This window comes from Pelodiscus sinensis, unplaced genomic scaffold, assembly GCF_049634645.1.
Source record: "Pelodiscus sinensis isolate JC-2024 unplaced genomic scaffold, ASM4963464v1 ctg43, whole genome shotgun sequence".
Classification (NCBI taxonomy): Eukaryota; Metazoa; Chordata; order Testudines; family Trionychidae; genus Pelodiscus; species Pelodiscus sinensis.
In genome coordinates, this window is record NW_027465835.1 from 418,126 (window position 1) to 436,168 (window position 18,043).

Consider the following 18,043-nt stretch of genomic DNA (forward strand, 5'->3'; position numbering starts at 1 on the left):
AATATGGCATTAGCCTTCTTGGCTACAAGGGCACACTGTTGACTCATATCCAGCTTCTCATCCACTGTAACCCCCAGGTCCTTTTCTGCAGAACTGCTACTTAGCCAGTCAGTCCCCAGCCTGTAACACTGCTTGGGATTCTTCCATCCCAAGTGCAGGATTCTGCATTTGTCCTTGTTGAACCTCATATAGCTCTGAGCCCTTTTCGTTTTTCAACATATATTTCTGAAGTATGGACCGGAGAACTGAACGGTGCTTCCGGGCTTACACATCGAAGGAGGGTGTTTGCCCTTTTAGCTACAGCACCACAGTGGGGGCTCTCCTACCGTGCTCCTTAGTCATTTCCAGAGCGTTTGCTTTCCAGGGCACAGTCCCTCTTGGTATGGCTTAACTTTGATGCTGAGGCAGACAGAACTTCCTGCGATTCTGTCTCATAGAGATGCAGCTCATACGCACAGGTCATTTGCACGTTGTCTTGCGCGCCTCCCACTTTCTGCTGTGGGCAGCGACCTCCCAAGTCTGTTCCCGAGGTTCAGGCATTTGCAGCGCTCCGCGACTAGCCCAATCGCATACACACAAAGCACCTCGTCCCCCTCTCTGAGCCCGACCCCTTCCACGGGCTCCTGGCTACGCTCAGGTCCCAGCTCCCTTCCTTGCCCACCCCCGCAGCGAGCCGCACAGGCTGTCTCCTCCCCGTCTAGCGCTCTCTCCTCCCCAGGGCTGTAGCGAGATCCTTTTCCTCCGCAGAAACTGACCAGTGCAGCGACCGAAACACTGAAACTGTGACGGTCACAAAAACTGAGAAGTTTCACTTTTTGACTATACACCGGCAGCCTCCCTGTGTCTCTCCCCGGCAGCTTGGTACATGTGCTGCAAAGTGCCTCGCCCGCTCCGGGTCACTCTGCAAGGCATTTGGCCCCGGGGCACACTCCACACAACAGCGAGGGTGGGCGGTGCCCTCCCGCCCCCGCTCCCTAGCGAGCGGGGGCCAAGGGTCAGCCCGCTTCTGCCCAGCGACCCTACAATAACTTCAGGGGGGCACGAGGGGACAGGGCCGCGGCGGGGCGAGGCGCTGCAGCCTGGCCGGGCACAGCGCGGGGAGGCCCTGGGGCGGGCGGGAGGCGGCGGCTCCGCGTCCCCCAGCGCCTGGCCCGGGATCAGGGGAACCAATGTGGAATTTCCTGGCTGGCCGGGCGCCCTCCCGCTGCTGCCGAGAGGGGCGCGGAGGAGGCGGCGGCGGCGGGGCAGCTCGGCGCTCGCACGCAGCTTCCGGCTGGGACCCCGCAGGCAGCCGCCATCGGGGAGCCAGGGGCTGCCGCGCTCGGGCCGGAGAGCGGGCCGCGCTGCCCTGGACCCGCTGCGAGCGCGCGAGACGCCGATGAAGGCGCCTGGGGGCCCGGCTACCGCGCGGCTGCTACTGCTGCTGAGCTGGGGAGCTGCCCAGGAGCTGAGTCCCGGCGGGAGGAACGTGTGCAGAGCGCCCGGGTAGGAGCCGCCGCGGGACCCCGCCGCCCGGCACTCGCTGCTCTGGGGGCGAGCCTCCTCCCGCCGGAGAGGGGCCCTGCCTTGCACCCCCTGCCCCCGAGGGGCTGCCAGGGGAAAGGGTGGCCTTGACCTCCCTTCGGAAAGGGGGCTGGTGCCGATCCCCGCTGCTGGGGAGCCCAGTCCCGGTGGGCGCTGGGAGCCAACAGCTCCTGGGGAGGAGGTTTTGGGCGACTGGGTGGGGCTGGAGCACCAGAGGATTGAAGTGTCTCAGTTGGGGGCGATGTCAGTGAGGGTTGGGGGTTTTGAAGGTTTTTTTTCTCACTTGTGTGGTCCCCAACTGATTTTTTTTTTCCTGTGGATCAGTGGCCCCTGACCCAAAAAAAGGTTCTTCACCCCTGCCATAAATAAAGAAAATATAGGAACCTTTTGTGTTGGACATAAATATTTTACTTTATTGAAAATGAAGTTTGATAAACTAACATGAGAAAGTTAAAGCACTTATTAATTTAAATTATTAAACAGACTATTTCCTTTCCTACTGGTTAAACTAAATGGGTTTCCCCAGCTGCAGCACTAGCCAAATGGCTCAGGTGTAATTACATAATTAACGGAGAGTTTCCATTAGCACAGGCCTGGGCAAAATACGGCCCATGGAGGCAACAGAGAGTCCAGGGCTGGCCCACAACATTTTGGCACCTGAGGCGGGGAGCTCAAATGACACCCCCCATGCCCCCTCGCTTGGGCCAAAACTTTGAAAGGTCTCAATCCTGTCTTCTTCCTGTACTACTCCTCTCATGGGACTGCTCTGCTACCTACCCCAATACAGGAGAACTAACAACTTAAAATGCCTTGTTCAAAAATGTTAAGTAACACATAACTTTCAAACGCCTGAACAGCAAATGTAACTTTTCTTATCTGTGTAGTAAACACTGGCATTTTTATCTGTTTGAATAATCAAAGTGGTGCTTTCCGTGCCTTCTTGGTTGCAAAGATTTGAACAGCTTCCTGAAGGTCCACAGACTGGGCCAGCTCATGCTCTATTGAGATGGTTGCAAGGCCGACCAGCCTCTCCTGTGTCGTTGTGGAGCGTAGATGTGTTTTTATTAACTTCAGCTTGGAGAAGCTGCGTTCCCCACTCGCAACAGTTACAGGAAGTGTTAGAAGTACACGCAGAGCAACAAAAGCATTTGGAAAGAGGGTGGTCATCTTATTTGTGCACATATATTCCAGAACAGCCTTTGGAGTTGATCCTGCTGAAATGTATCTTGAAAGGGCTTTCAGTTCATCACCTAAATCACTCGCCTCAATATCGTACATGTCATCATGTGTCAACACTGTCTCTAGTGCCCTGCATTGCTGGTGTAGGTCTTCTTCAGGTATAGTGAGGAGTTTTGGGATATCATACAACATCCCAAATATACTGCTGTGTTCCTTGAGCTGCATGAAATGTTCTTCAACTGACTGTATTGCACAATCTAGCACCTGGCTAAAGAATTCAACTTTGAATTGTTGTTTGGGGTCTCTTATGGGATTATCCGTGCCTCGTAATCAAAATGTCTTCTTCTTCGGTGACTCTTGTATTCTTGAATGGGTAGGAAAATAGCTTCAGTGTGAAGTTCCTCTGCCAACTTCTGTGCACTCTTCAGAACATTTTGAAATCCCCCATCTGACTGGTAAGACTGTAGGCATGACCTTGCTTTGTCCAGTTGTTCCATTGCTCCAGATATATCAAGGTCAACACCTTGGAGTCTCTTACTTACAACATTTATTTCAAACAGTATGTCATGCCACAACACTAAGCCACACAGAAATTTGAAGTTATGTATGTTTCTGGTGATTCCATTTCCCTCTGCCACTGTTCTCCCACAAACAGTTCCTGTCATAGCATTATCTTCCATAATGGCAACTATGGCATCATCTATCTTCCCAATATGGTGTTTGATAGGCTTTATCGCCGCCACTCGACTTTCCCATTGTGTGGCACTCAGTGGTTTCAGTGTCAGAGAGGATGTTCCCAGATGTTGCTTCAAAATTTGCCATCGATGTAGTATCATCAATGTCAATACATTCTAGAAAATGCTCTCTGACAGTCACCATTGCAGGGACATTTTCACTAGGTTCTGTTGTTGTTACAAAACGCACCATTAAAGTCATTTGTTCCCTATGGCTGTCAGGTGTGCAGTCCAGTAATATCTTGCTGACTTCAGATCTGTCACAATCTTCTGTTTGACTTTTGTTGTCAGTAACTGTATGATCTCATTTTGAATTCTTTTTCCAAGGTAGTGGTGTGTACATTTCTTGGGTGGTGACTCTTCTTAGATGCTCCTGGAGTACAGCATCAAACTCAGAAGGCAGAGCTGTTGCTGCGGAGCCGTTACCACCTAGCTCCTGAGTGAGAGGCCTGCCCGTTAGGACTCAGACCTTTCAGTTGCAGGTGTTGCCTGCAGCCATTACCACAGGCGGCCTTAAAGCCAGGAGGCCGGGCCCGAAGGGGCGATCTAAAGGGGGCTGCCCTTTTGAGAGAGCCCTTCGGGGGCAGACCGAGGGCAAGGGTGTGTGCTGTGATGGTAGATTGTAATTGAGTGTGTGTTTGTGTGTGCTGGTGAGAGCAGCACACTTGGTTGTGTGGTGGCCTATTCAGTCCCTGATGAGAGCAGGGAGGGCAGGCGAGGGTTCTTGGTGAGAGGAAGTTCCCTTTAGCTACCCAAACTGAAGGTGTGTGTTTGTTCTGCTCTCCCGCCCCCCAGCCACTATGTGGTTTGGCACAGATGGGGTGCCTATGGAGGAGGGCTCCGATGGCATCGTGGCAGTTGTGACAGGTAGGGGAAGATATGGAAGTATGATCCGGACTGGCCAGCCAAGGGGAATGAGGTTTAGACAGTTATGTGCTATTCCTTTTTCCGGTCCTGTTCCCAGCCTTAAAAATGTTGGGAACTTAAATACCTGGCCATCAGCCCTGAGGGTGCTGTTGCTGAATGCCAGGTCGGTATCCCAGAAGACAGCTGTCATCCAGGATTTAATTCTGAATGAAGGAGCTGACCTGGCTTGTATCACTGAGACCTGGCTGAGAGTGGAGGGAGGCGTCGACCTTTCCCAATTGTGCCCGGCTGGGTTCTCAGTACAGCATCAGCCGTGGCTTAATGGTCGGGGAGGTGGGGTGGCAATTGTCTATCGAGATACTATCTCACTGGCTAGGGTTGCGGTCCAACAAAGTGTCAGATTTGAGTGTCTGTCCTTGATGTTGGGTGGCCGGGATAGGTTGGGTACGCTGCTTGTGTACCGCCCACCTCGCTCTACGGCAGATGCTCTGCTCGAGATGGCCGACGTGGTCTCGGACGTGGCGTTGAGGACGCCGAGGCTTTTGGTCTTGGGGGACTTTAATATCCACGCCGAGGCTGTTCTGTCTGGTCCGGACCAAGATTTTATGGATACCATGACCACCCTAGAACTATCCCAAGAAGTAACTGACCCAACACATGTTGCAGGTCATACGCTCGATTTGGTTTTTTGGACTAAGGGCGATGGAGTTCTTGGGATAAGGGATGTGGCTACACTCCCTTTGTCATGGACTGATCACTACCTGGTCAAGTTTAGACTATCTGCTGACCTTCCCCTACACAGAGGCGGAGGACCAATTAAGATGATCCGCCCTCGGAGGCTGATGGATCCGGAGGGTTTTCTGAGGTCCCTGAGGGATTGTTCAGCCATTATGGCAAATGGTCCTGTAGATACCCTAGTTCCGTGGTCACCAACCAGTAGATCGCGATCTACCGGTAGATCTCAGGGGCTCTAAGAGAAGCTCTTGAGCCCTCTCTGAACTGCGCACCTGCGCAGTACATTTACATTAGATTTCCTCATGTAATGTAGGCGGGGCTTCAAGGAAGGGGTGGGGGAGTATATATTTGCCTGTTTTTAGATTTAAAAAGTGATCTTGGGTGTAAAAAGGTTGGAGACCACTGCTCTAGTTGATACATGGAGGAGTACTAGAGCTGAGTCTGATCGACTGTGGGTTAGAGCTGAACTGCTAGCTTACTCTGTGGCGGTGCTGACAGCGAAGACAAGCTACTTCTCCACCCGTATCGCATCCGCACAATGCCGTCCAGCGGAATTGTTTCGAGTAGTGCGGGGCCTGTTGCAGTCTGGCACTCATGACGAAATAGAGGAGCCTCTGGCCCCCCGCTGCGATCTGTTTGCAAAGCATTTTGCTAATAAGATCGCCTGCATCCGGGTGGATTTAGACTCTGGTTGCTGTGTAAGTGGGGCACAGAATGTGTTGAGTGCACCACCCAGTCTTTTTTCTCTGGATCAGTTTCAGCTATTGCAGACTGAGGATGTGGACAAGGTGCTTGGAGGAGTGCGACCGACCACGTGCTCACTTGACTCCTGCCCTTCATGGCTTATTAAATCTAGCTGGGAAGGGATAACTGGCTGGGTCCAGGGGATTATTAATGCGTCTTTTAGATCTGGTATGGTTCCTGCTGCCTTGAAAGAGGCAGTGATAAAGCCGTTACTCAAGAAGACTTCCCTAGACCCATGTGACTTAAATAACTATTGCCCAGTTGCTAATATTCCCTTCTTGGGCAAGGTACTCGAGCGGGTGGTGGTGCTGCAACTCCAAGCTTTCTTGGAAGAAACAGACTACTTAGATCCATTTCAGTCTGGCTTTAGGCCTGGTTTGGAACTGAAACAGCCTTGGTCGCCCTGGTAGACGATTTACGCCAGGAGATAGACAAGGGGAGTGAATCCCTGTTGATTCTCCTAGACCTCTCAGCGGCTTTTGATACCATTGACCATGATATCCTTCTGGGACGCCTGGCAGAGTTGGGTATCAGAGGCACTGTTTTGCAATGGTTCCGGTCCTACCTATCAGGATGCTTTCAGAAGGTGGAGCTAGGGGGCTGCTATTCGACCCCGTGGCGATTGTGCTATGGGGTCCTGCAAGGTTCCATCTTGTCCCCTATGCTGTTTAACATCTACATGAAGCCGCTGGGGGAGGTCATAAGGAGTTTTGGAGGACGGTGCCATCAATATGCAGATGACACCCAACTCTATTTCCCTGTGACATTAGAACCAGGTGTGGCAGTGACTGATCTAAATTGGTGTCTGGAGGCAGTGACGGTTTGGATGAAGTCAAATAAGATGAAGTTGAACCCAGATAAGACTGAGGTCCTGTGGATCAGGAGGCCATCTGTTCGGGAATGTGGCATGGCACCTGTTCTAGACGGGGTTACTCTCCCCTGAAAGAACAGGTGCGCAGCTTGGGAGTCCTACTGGACCCCTTTTTAACATTTGAAAATCAGATTTTTTCGGTGGCCAGGAGTGCCTCTGGGCAGCTTCGTTTGATCCACCAGCTGCGACCCTTACTGAACAAGCATGACTTGGCCACAGTGATCCATGCTCGTGTTACATCCTGACTAGATTACTGTAATGTACTTTATGTGGGGCTGCCTCTAAAGAGCCTTCGGAAACTTCAACTGGCCCAGAATGCGGCTGCTCGAGTTTTAACTAACACTCGTTATAGGGAGCACATTATGCCAGTGCTTCGGCAGCTGCACTGGCTTCCGGTATGTTTCCGGGCACAATTCAAGGTTTTAGTTCTGACCTATAAAGCCTTAAATGGGTTGGGTCCGGGGTATCTGAAGGACCATCTTCTCCCATATGAACCTGCCCGGGGATTGAGGTCAGCTGGGGAGGCTTTGCTTCGTGTTCCCCCACTTGTGGAGATAAGATTAACATCTACGCGGAACAGGGCATTCTCAGCTTCTGCTCCCAGGCTGTGGAATTCTCTTCCTCGGGATAGTCGCATGGCGCCAACGCTAGCGTTGTTTTGGCGTCAGGCTAAAGCCACCCTTTTTACTCGTGCTTTTATTAATGTTTGAGTTTGTATGTGTGTGTTCCTCCTCTCTATGGGTACGTCTACACTACAGCGCTAATTCGAACTAACTTAGTTCGAATTAGTTAATTTGAACTAAGCTAATTCGAACTAACGCGTCTAGAACTAAAAACTAGTTCGAATTAGCGTTTTGCTAATTCGAACTAGCACGTCCACATTAAGTGGACCCTGAACCGGGCTTAAGGATGGCCGGAAGCAGTGCCGGCAGGGCATGAGAGGAGGACTTAGAGCGTGGAGATGCTGTCTCAGGCTAGCCGAGGGCTGCGCTTAAAGGGTCCCGACCCCCACCCCGGACAGACAGTTCTCAGGGGAGCCCCGCTTGCAAAGCAGTCCTGGCTTGGAGTGCCTGGAGTACCCACACTGGGAACATGACACCACTCAGCCATCAGCCCGGCTGCACTTGCCACAGGCTGCCATCTGGAGAGAGGGGGCAATTGGGGGGCTGCAGGAGAGCTTCCACCCCCAGAAGCCCGCAGAGCCAGCCCAGTCCTCCCCATCGGGGGCTCGTACCCCATTCCTCCCTCACCTCCTTCCACTTACCCTTCCCTAGCCCCTTTTCTTGATGTACAAAATAAAGGACAATTGTGTTCAAAAATGGAATCTGTCTTTATTGAACAAAACTGGGGGAGACTGGGAAAAGGAGGTGGGATTGGGGAAGAGAGAGGCTGGGAGAGGAGAGGGCAACTAAAATGATCGGGTTGGGAACAGGTCCCATATGAAGAGAGGCTAAAGAAACTGGGACTTTTCAGCTTAGAAAAGAGGAGATGGAGGGGGGACAGGATAGAGGTCTCTAAAAGCAGGAGTTGGGTGGAGAGGGTGCATACAGAAAAGTTCTTCATTAGTTCCCATAAAGAAGGACTAGAGGACACCAAAGGAAAGGAATGGGTAGCAGGCTTCAAACTAGTAACAGAAAGTTGTTCTTCACAAAGCAAAGAGTCAACCTGTGGAACTCCTTGCTGCAGGAGGCTGTGAAGGCTAGAACTAGAACAGAGTTTAAAGAGAAGTGAGTTCAAGTCATGGAGGTTGGGTCCATGGAGTGCTATTAGCCAGGGGGTAGAAATGGTGTCCCTGCCCAAGGTTTGTGGAAGGCTGGAGAGGGATGGCACAAGACAAATGGCTTGGTCACTGTCTTCGGTCCATCCCCTCCAGGGTCCCTAGGGTTGGCCGCTGTCGGCAGACAGGCTACTGGGCTAGATGGACCTTTGGTCTGACCCAGGACGGCCATTGTAAGCTCAGGGCTCAGGGTCAGTGGTCTCAGTGGACCCCCTTGATTTTCATGCACACCTGCTCCTGGGTGGGCAGGCTGGCAGCTCTCCTGCCTTAGCTGGCCACTTTCCTGTGCCTAGTGCGGAGATCGTGGATGAGGTCCACGATGTCCGCACTAGCCCAGGCGGGTGCCCGACTCTTGCGGTCCCGGGCAAGCTCCCGGGAGCTGCCAGCCTGGTCCCGGGAAGAGGGGGAGGGCTGGGGGGCATCGGGTGGGTGGCTCGATCCGTGCCAGGTGCAGGGTCTGCTGGCTGGGTGCTGGCAGGCTTGCACCTGGCACGGGCACCGTAGCCAGCCCGTGCCCCTTTAAGGGGTCCGGGGCCGGGAGGGGGGCATAGAGTTTCCCTGGTGTTGGCCAGAGTGGCCACCAGGGCAAGCTGGGGAGGGCTAGCCTCCCACTAGTTCGAATTAAGGGGCTACACAGCCCTTAATTCGAACTAGTAAATTCGAACTAGGCTTAGTCCTCGTAAAATGAGGATTACCTAGTTCGAACTAAGCGCTCCGTTAGTTCCAATTAAGTTCGAACTAGCGGAGCGCTAGTGTAGCACCTATCAAAGTTAATTCGAACTAACTTTGTAGTGTAGACATACCCTATATGTTTTTAGCTGGTTATGTCCCTCTGAGGCCTCATATTTTAAATTCTCATATATATTTGTATTTTTTTTGTTTGTTCTTGTAAGCCGCCTTGAATATTTTAAATAGGGGTAAAAATATTTAAATAAATAAATACATTAAATAAACTCGGCCATCAGCTCCACAATTTTAAGGAAGTTTCCAGTGTTTGGCACATACAGCTGATCTGAAGTGCCACACAGTGCTAGGTTTTGGGCAGCAAGCATTATCACAATGGCAATGAGCCTCTTCAGAACTTTTCCATGCAGTAATTCTGCGGGTGATCTTTGCATTGTGGCATGTCGTGTAGCCCTGTATGCTTGCAAGAAATCAGAAGTGAAGGTTATCCATGAGCGCCCTTCCAGTTTAGCCATTTGAAAACTCTCTTTCAAGCTTCTATTAAACCTTTCGATTTCCCCATTGGCTTGAGGGTAATACAGGGATGATCTTCTATGTAAAATGTTCCTCTCTGCTAGAAAAGTGTCAAATTCCAAGGAAGTAAATTGACTACCATTATCTGAAACCAGTTCTTTGGGGTTACCTTCCCTGCTAAAAACTGTAGAGAGGCACTGAATTACTGTAGCAGAAGAAATTTGCGATGTAAACGCCACTTCAGGCCATTTACTGAAATAGTCTATTAAAATGATGGCATAACGACAGTCAATTGGAGCAGTATCAAAGGGTCCTATGATGTCAAATTGCAACTTTTTCCCATGCAGAATCAGGAAGAGGAACAGGCTGTAATGGTGGGGTACATGTCACTGCTGTCTTATCATGCATTTGGGTAGGATAGTGGTGGTCAGAGACTCTCTTCTGAGGGGGACGGAGGCGCCCATCTGTCGCCCTGATATTTCATCTCGGGAGGTGCTGCCTGCCAGGGGCCCGTATCCAAGATGTTACGGAGGCATTGTTGAGGATTATCCGGCCCTCTGACTGCTACCCCATGCTACTCATCCACTTGGGCACAAATGATACTGTGAGGTGTGACACTGAGCGGAACAAGAGTGACTACAGGGCTCTGGGAGTACGGGTGAAGGAGTTTGGAGCACAGGTGGTATTCTCTTCAGTCCTCCCTGTCGAAGGTAGGGGCCCGGGCAGAGACAGGTGCATCCTGGAGGTGAATGCCTGGCTGCGAAGATGGTGTCGCCAGGAAGGCTTTGGCTTCTGTTACCAGATTTGCCCAATACTCTGGGGTATGCTCATTTATCCGGGTTACTCTTATGGGACTGGGGGAAGGTTAACAATTCTATCCGTGTGCTGCTTGTGCTACTTGTGCTCTCATATGGAGCTGAATTCTCCCTGCTGCCAATTCCCCCTCCCACTGGAGCTCTCCTGCAGGAACTAGGTTCTCAGGATGGGGCTCTTCCCACCTTGGCAACACACACAGACACTCACACCCACTAACAGAGCACGTCTGAGAGGACTGGGTACTCAGCACTCACAAGCTGACCCCCTCATATGTCCCTGGACTCAGCAGGCTAGTTTCACAGCAATGCCACACTGCACCCTCATGTGCCTTTGGACTCCGTGGGCTGGATTAAACAACACTTTAAGAAATGGTACCAGGTGTCGGCATTTCTAGCCCCTAGGGAGGAGGTGTGGGGAGTGCTGGGGCATTGTCGATTCTTTTGTCAAACCCCCCACCTTATTAGAAGCCCCCTTCTTCCTTGTAGAATGAGGAATACAGTGGCTTCTGAAAGAGCGCGTTTGCTCTTCCACAAAAAAAACCAGAAGAGCAAACGTATCCCCAACCCCCCCCCCCCCGCAGTCTAGCCGTACCCCAAGTAAAATGGAGGTTGGGGCAGGGGGAGAGTTTTACCTTAGGGAGGAGATTTCCCAAGTGATCTCTTCCCTGGTTTTTCTTGGAATTACTTGGATGGTGGCAGCAGATTCCCCACAATCCGGGTATTAGGATTTTGGAAGGAGTCTTTGTACCAGAGCCTGTAGAGGCAAGGTTTTGGAGTACTCTTGTGGGCCCCCAACTCCTGCATTCATCGTGCCAGAGTGGGGAACAGCCTTGACAGCACCTAATGTGGACTGGAACACAGATGACCAGAAGTGTACATTGTGTTCCAGATGAGGTCTTATCAGTGCCTTGTACAATGACATCAATACTTGGATATCTCTGCTTGAAATGCCTCATCTGATACAGCCTAGGATTACTTTTGCAGCTTATAGTCATTCTGTGATGGACCCAGGTACCCAAGTCCTTCTCTTCTTCTCCTCTGTCACTTCCAAATGAGGAGCCTTCAGCTGGTAGCAGAAATTTTTATTAAACCTGAAGTGGATGACCTTGCACTTCATACTACTGAATTTCATCCTGTCTGGTCTTCAAGGTCATCCAGATGTTCTTGTATAACATACCCATCCTTCTCCATATTGGGCGATACTTCCCTACTGTGTATCATTGGCAAATGTCATTGTCACAACCCTTGTTTTTGTGCCAATATCATTACTAAAAATATTGAATAAGATTGTTCCCCAGACCAATCCTGGAGGAGATCCACTATTAACCACCACAGTAGAACCTCCTTCTCTGGGTTTTCTAAGTATCACAGGCATTGGGATGAGTCGATTTTAAAAAAGTACAAATCACATCCCTCTCATGTGGACTAGATTGTGGGGACAGTAGCACAGAGGGGGATGGCTGGGTGTGGGGGGGCAAGGTACTGGTAGTGAGTATGCAGGGCATAGTGTTAGTAGGTGATTGGGGCAGAACATGGGGCAGCGGGCTTAGAAGGCTGGGGTGGAAGAAAAGGATGCCCTCCTCTTCCCTATCCCAGCCAATATACCTTCCTCCCATCAAATCTCCTATCTTTCAGAACAGATATTGGGATTCATTACAGAGGAGGGTAGGGGAAACCACTATTTACTAGCTATTCCTTTCCCAGACTGACTTGTGCCTGCCCTCTCTCCCTGCCACTCCCACCCACCTGCCTATTGTATTTATGATTTCTGTTAAGCAGCTCCTAGACACTCCAGCTAAGATTGTGGCCCCCTGCAGCAGGAACTGCACAGAAGAGCTTCCAGTGGTTATCCCCATTGTAGAGATCAGGAAGTGAGACATTTATGAAATGGACTTATGAACATGAATATACATTACTCAAAGGTGTTTCTCGGTCTGTGAGCATTTGTTTGACTGTGTTTGGTGGTTTGAAAAGAGCGGCAGTTGGAAAGTTTGAAAAGTGTGAATTGGGAGTGCTTTGTTCCAGGTGGGCCTTCAGGGGATGATTGGATTAGAGGCAAGGCTTTGAGACAGGCCTAGCCTCAGCCTTATATAAAGGCAGCCAGAGTGAACGGGGCAGCAGCTAACAGGGGAGTTTGCCCTGGCGGGGAGCCCCATAGTGTTTGGTGGTCTTTTCCTTGAATTTTTTTCTCTTCCGCCCTTCGAGGGGGCATTTAAAAACATCTGAGGAATCTCTCTGAAGGAAGGCAGGTATGGATAGCGATAGGTCTGCTGTTGTTACCTGCACAGCATGTGCCATGTTTGTCTTCCTCCCAGAAGAAAGAAGGGATTTCATCTGCACTAAGTGCAAGCTGGTCGCCATTTTGGAGGAAAAATTAAGAGGACTTGAGGCCCAAGTATCAACCCTACGTTCCATCAGAGAAGATGAAGACTTCGTCGATAGAAGGCAGCATTTAATCCTGCAGGCGCAGCAGGCTGAAGAACCAGTGAGGGCAGTACAGAACAAGGAAGAAAACTGGCAGCATGTAACCTTTAGGTAGGAGAAGGCATCCAACTCAGGTATTCCCCATTCCTGTAGAGGTAAGTAACCACTTTCAGGCTCTCTGCACAGGCACTGCGGTGGAGAATGCTTTGGCAGGGACCCCTCAGGGAAGAAATCAGGAGGAGACCCCACATACCGGAAGGTATGGGATGCGTAGTCCATGACCACCCCCCGCAAAAGAAGACGATGGGTGGTGGGGGTCGGGGAGTCCCTCCTAAGAGGGACTGAGCCATCCATCTGCCGTCCAGACCTGGAATCTCGAGAAGTGTACTGCTTACCAGGAGCTCGAATTCAGGATGTGACTGAGAGTCTTCCAAAACCAATCAAACCTTCGGATCGCTACCCCTTCCTGCTTCTCCATGTAGGAACGAACAATATGGCCAAGAATGACCTTGAGCGGGTCACAGAAGATTATGTAGCCCTGGGAAGAAGAATCAAGGAATTTGACACGCAAGTGGTGTTCTCATCCATCCTTCCGGTTGAAGGAAAAGGTCCAGGTAGGGATCGTCGAATTGAGGAAGTAAATGTGTGATTGCACAGGTGGTGTCGCAGAGAGGGCTTTGGTTTCTTCGACCATGGGACTCTGTTCTGGGCACAAGGATTGTTAGGAAGAGATGGGATCCACCTAACCAAGGGTATGTCTACACTACCCTCATTCCACGAGGAGTAACGGTAGTTCGAACTAGGAAGCCTAGTTCGAACTACCTAGTTCGTGCCCCGTGTAGCCGCGCTGCACGGGGTTCGAACAAGCGGGGTTTTAAAAATGGCGGCGCCCCGCTTATGCAAATGAAGCCCGGGAAATTCAAATCCCGGGCTTCATTTGCAAGTGCGGTATGCCTACGTTACCCCGCTAGTTCGAACTAGCGGGGTAGTGTAGACATACCCCAAGAGAGGAAAGAGCATCTTCGCTGGCAGGCTTGCAAACCTAGTGAGGAGGGCTTTAAACTAGGTTCGTTGGGGGACAGTGACCAAAGCCTTGAGGTAAGTGGGGAAGTCAGATACTGGGAAGAAACACAAGGAGGAAGGAGCAACAAAGAGGACCCCTGATTCGAATGGAGAAGGTAGGGCAATCAACTGGTTATCTAAGGTGTTTGTACACGAATGCAAGAAGCCTGGGAAACAAACAGGAAGAATTAGAAGCCCTGGCCCAGTCAAATAACTATGATTTGATTGGAAGAACAGAGACTTGGTGGGATGACTCGCATGACTGGAGCACGGTCATGGAAGGGTATAAACTGTTGAGGAAGAACAGGCAGGGGAGAAGAGGAGGAGGAGTTGCATTGTATGTAAAAGAGCAATATGATTGCTCGGAGGTCCAGTATATAGAGGGAGAAAAGCCTGTTGAGGGTCTATGGGTTAACTTTAGAGGTGAGAGCAAACACAGGTGATGATGTGGTTGCTGTGGACCACCAGATCAGGTGGATGAGGTAAACGAGGTTTACAGGAGCGGTCGACAAAGGCTTCCCTTGTCGACTGATCCGCATCTTGACTCGCACGCTGTGCCAACGATCTGCTGAGCTGGCACAGCTTGGCGGCCATTTTTATTTTAATGAAGCCAGGGATATTTAAATCCCCACTTCATTGACTATGTGGTGGGGTACACTCACTGCCACAGTGCCACCAGCTGTCGGTCCTGGGAATTAGCTCGGACAGCAGGTGGCGGGATCCTTTTTGGGACACTGCCCTCCGGCAGTGCCCACAACAGCCTCTACACTTCCCCCCTTCTGGGGGCTGGTCATTGATCGGTAGGCCTTCAGGAGGGTGGGGTTCCTCCGTCTCCGGTGCAGCAGGCGGCCAGTCCACCCCACTGCCCTACCGTACCTTAAAATAGTCCAAGTCAGTGAGTCTATACCCGGCCTTGCTTCAGGTCGGGGTGAGAGACAATAGTTCACGTGCCCAGCCTTGCTTCAGGTCCAGGCCACAGGGGGAAGAAGTTCACCGTGTCTCAGCTCACAGTTCTGGGCAGGGCAACAGTCCTAGTCCTGCCCCTTTAAAAGGCTCGGCCCGGATCCCGGCCGGGTACCAAAGCACAGTATGTAAGCCCGGGCCCTCGAGTAAGGCGGGGCGACAAACACAGTGTGCAAGCCCAGGCCCTTGAGCAGGCCGGGCAGCTAATCAAAATGGCAGCCAGGCCCTAGTACAAGGCATAGCCGTAAACAAACTGGCAGCCCGGCCCTAGCTCAGGGCGGGGCCGCAAATGGCGGCCAGGCCCTGGTGCAAGGCATGGCCGCAAACACAGTGACTAGGCCCTAGTCCTGGGGCAGGGTGGGGCAACAAACACAATAAGCAAACCTCGGGCCCTGGAGCAGGGCGGGATGGCCCTAACTCAGGGTGAGGCAGCAAATGGCAGCCAGGCCCTAGTGCAAGGTGTGCCCGCAAACAAACACCCAGGTTTGTAGAAGCTCCTAGTTCAGGAGCTGGGCAGGTAGCACACCTACAGCAGAGGTGAGGGGGAGACTGCCACCTGGTTGGTGGGTGGCAGGGGGGGCACAGGCCCACCCACTCCACTTCGCCCCAGCCCAGGGGCCCTGGATGCAGCAGTGCAGCTGCTACTGGCTCAGCAGGGCCCCAGCCCGCAACATGCTGGCCTAGGGCTGCTCTCAGCCCATGCTACCCCCGGGCCACTTCTCGTCTCCCCCTTCCCAGGTACCTGTACCTCCAGCAGGTCCATCAGGGAGTTGAGGGCGGTGTTGTCCCAGCAGGGTCCGGGTGGCCCGATCCAGGCTTCAATGGCTTGGAACCTTGCAGCGTCCAGAGGGTTAGTCAGGCAGGCTCCGGGGTTCCAGCCAGTCCACCAGCTCCAGCAAGCCCTCAGGGTCCCCATCAGTCCATAGGTCCTCTAGCCCAGGCAAGGCCTTAGGATCTCCAAGTGTCCACAGGCCTCGGGACTTGAGGCAGGACCTCCGGCTCAAGCAGGTCCTTAAACTCACCAGGCACCAGCACAGCCCCAGGCTCCTCTGGGGCAGAGGGTAGCTCTGCTAGCTGGCCTGGCCAGACCTCTACAGCCCAGGCAGGGCAGTCTTCGTGGGCCCCGTGGAAGGCAGCTGTGGGCGGCCCACACCAGGTCTCAGCCTCCCAGTCAACCAGGAGCCCTGGACAGACCTCTGTCTCCCTGGGTATGTCTACACTACAAAGTTAATTCAAACTAACGGAAGTTAGTTCGAATTAACTTTGATAGGCGCTACACTAGCGCTCCGCTAGTTCGAACTTAATTGGAACTAATGGAGCGCTTAGTTCGAACTAGGTAAACCTCATTCTACGAGGATTAAGCCTAGTTCGAACTTACTAGTTCTAATTAAGGGGTGTGTAGCCCCTTAATTCGAACTAGTGTGAGGCTAGCCCTCCCCAGCTTTCCCTGGTGGCCACTCTGGCCAACACCAGGGAAACTCTTCTGCCCCCCTCCCGGCCCCGGACCCCTTAAAGGGGCACGGGCTGGCTACGATGCCCGTGCCAGGTGCAAGCCTGCCAGCACCCACCCAGCAGACCCTGCACCTGGCATGCCATGAGCCAGCCACCCGATACCCCCCAGCCCTCCGCCTCTTCCCGGGACCAGGCTGGCAGCTCTCGGGAGCTTGCCCGGGACCGCAAGAGGCGGGCACCCGCCTGGGCTAGTGTGGACATCGTGGACCTCGTCCATGAACTCCGCACTAGGCACAGGAAAGTGGCCGTCTAGGGCAGGAGAGCTGCCAGCCTGCCCACCCAGGAGCAGGTGTGCATGAAAATCAAGGTGGTCCACTGAGACCCCCGATCCTGAGCCGTGAGCTTAGAATGGCCGTACTGGGTCAGACCAAAGGTCCATCTAGTCCAGTAGCCTGTCTGCCGACAGCAGCCAACCCTAGGGACCCTGGAGGGGGTGGATCAAAGACAGTGACCAAGCCATTTGTCTCGTGCCATCCATCTCCAGCCTTCCACAAACTTTGGGCAGGGACACCATTTCTACCCCCTGGCTAATAGCACTCCATGGACCCAACCTCCATGACTTGATCTCACTTCTCTTTAAACTCTGTTCTAGTTCTAGCCTTCACAGCCTCCTGCAGCAAGGAGTTCCACAGGTTGACTCTTTACTTCGTGAAGAAGAACTTTCTGTTACTAGTTTGAAGCCTGCTACCCGTTCCTTTCCTTTGGTGTCCTCTAGTCCTTCTATTATGGGAACTAATGGAGAACTTTTCTTTATGCACCCTCTCCACACCACTCTTGCTTTTATAGACCTCTATCATATCCCCCCTCCGTCTCCTCTTCTCTAAGCTGAAAAGTCCCAGTCTCTTTAGCCTCTCTTCATATGGGACCTGTTCCATACCCCTGATCATTTTAGTTGCCCTCCCCTCTCCCAGCCTCTCTCTTCCCCTCTCCCACCTCTTTTTCCCAGTCTGCCCCAGTTTTGTTCAATAAAGAGAGATTCTATTTTTGAACACACGTTTTCTTTATTTTGTACATCAGGAAGGGGGGCTAGGGAAGGGTAAGTGGAAGGAGGTGAGGGAGGAATGGGGTACGAGCCCCCGATGGGGAGGACTGGGCTGGCTCTGCGGGCTTCTCGGGGTGGAAGTTCTCCTGCAGCCCCCCGATTGACCCCCCCCCCCCCGGATGGCAGCTTGTGGCAAGTGCAGCCGGTCTGATGGCCGAGTGCTGTGATGTTCCGCATGTGGGCACTCAGGGCACTTCAAGCCAGGACTGCTTTGCAAGCAGGGCACCCCTGAGAACTGTCTGTCCGGGGTGGGGGTCGGGTCCCTTTAAGCGCAGCCCTCGGCTAGCCTGAGACAGCAGCTCCACGCTCTAAGTCCTCATCTGATGCCCTGCCAGCACTGCTTCCAGCCAGCCTTAACCCCGGTTCAGGGTCCACTCAATGTGGACATGCTAGTTCGAATCAGCAAAACGCTAATTCGAACTAGTTTTTAGGTCTAGATGCGTTAGTTCGAATTAGCTTAGTTCGCATTAACTAATTCGAATTAAGTTAGTTTGAATTAGTGCTGTAGTGTAGACATAGCCCCTCAGAGGCCGGGCCCTGACTGAGCTCCCTGGCAGCCTTCTTATAGTCCTAGCCATGCCCCTTAACTTCCTGTCA

General features: G+C 52.3%; 1 protein-coding gene across 2 annotated transcripts in view; it reads left to right on the plus strand.

Annotated features, from left to right (window-relative positions):
• Positions 1–1,156: 1,156 nt before the first annotated feature.
• Positions 1,157–18,043, plus strand: part of LOC102454332 (scavenger receptor class F member 2-like) — a 258,095-nt gene continuing 241,208 nt past the window's right edge. For both annotated transcript variants that reach the window (XM_075914780.1, XM_075914781.1), the window contains exon 1: positions 1,157–1,485. In XM_075914780.1, the coding sequence (XP_075770895.1) occupies positions 1,379–1,485 (107 nt within the window). In that variant the 5' untranslated portion in view covers positions 1,157–1,378. The remainder of the gene's footprint in view (positions 1,486–18,043) is intronic.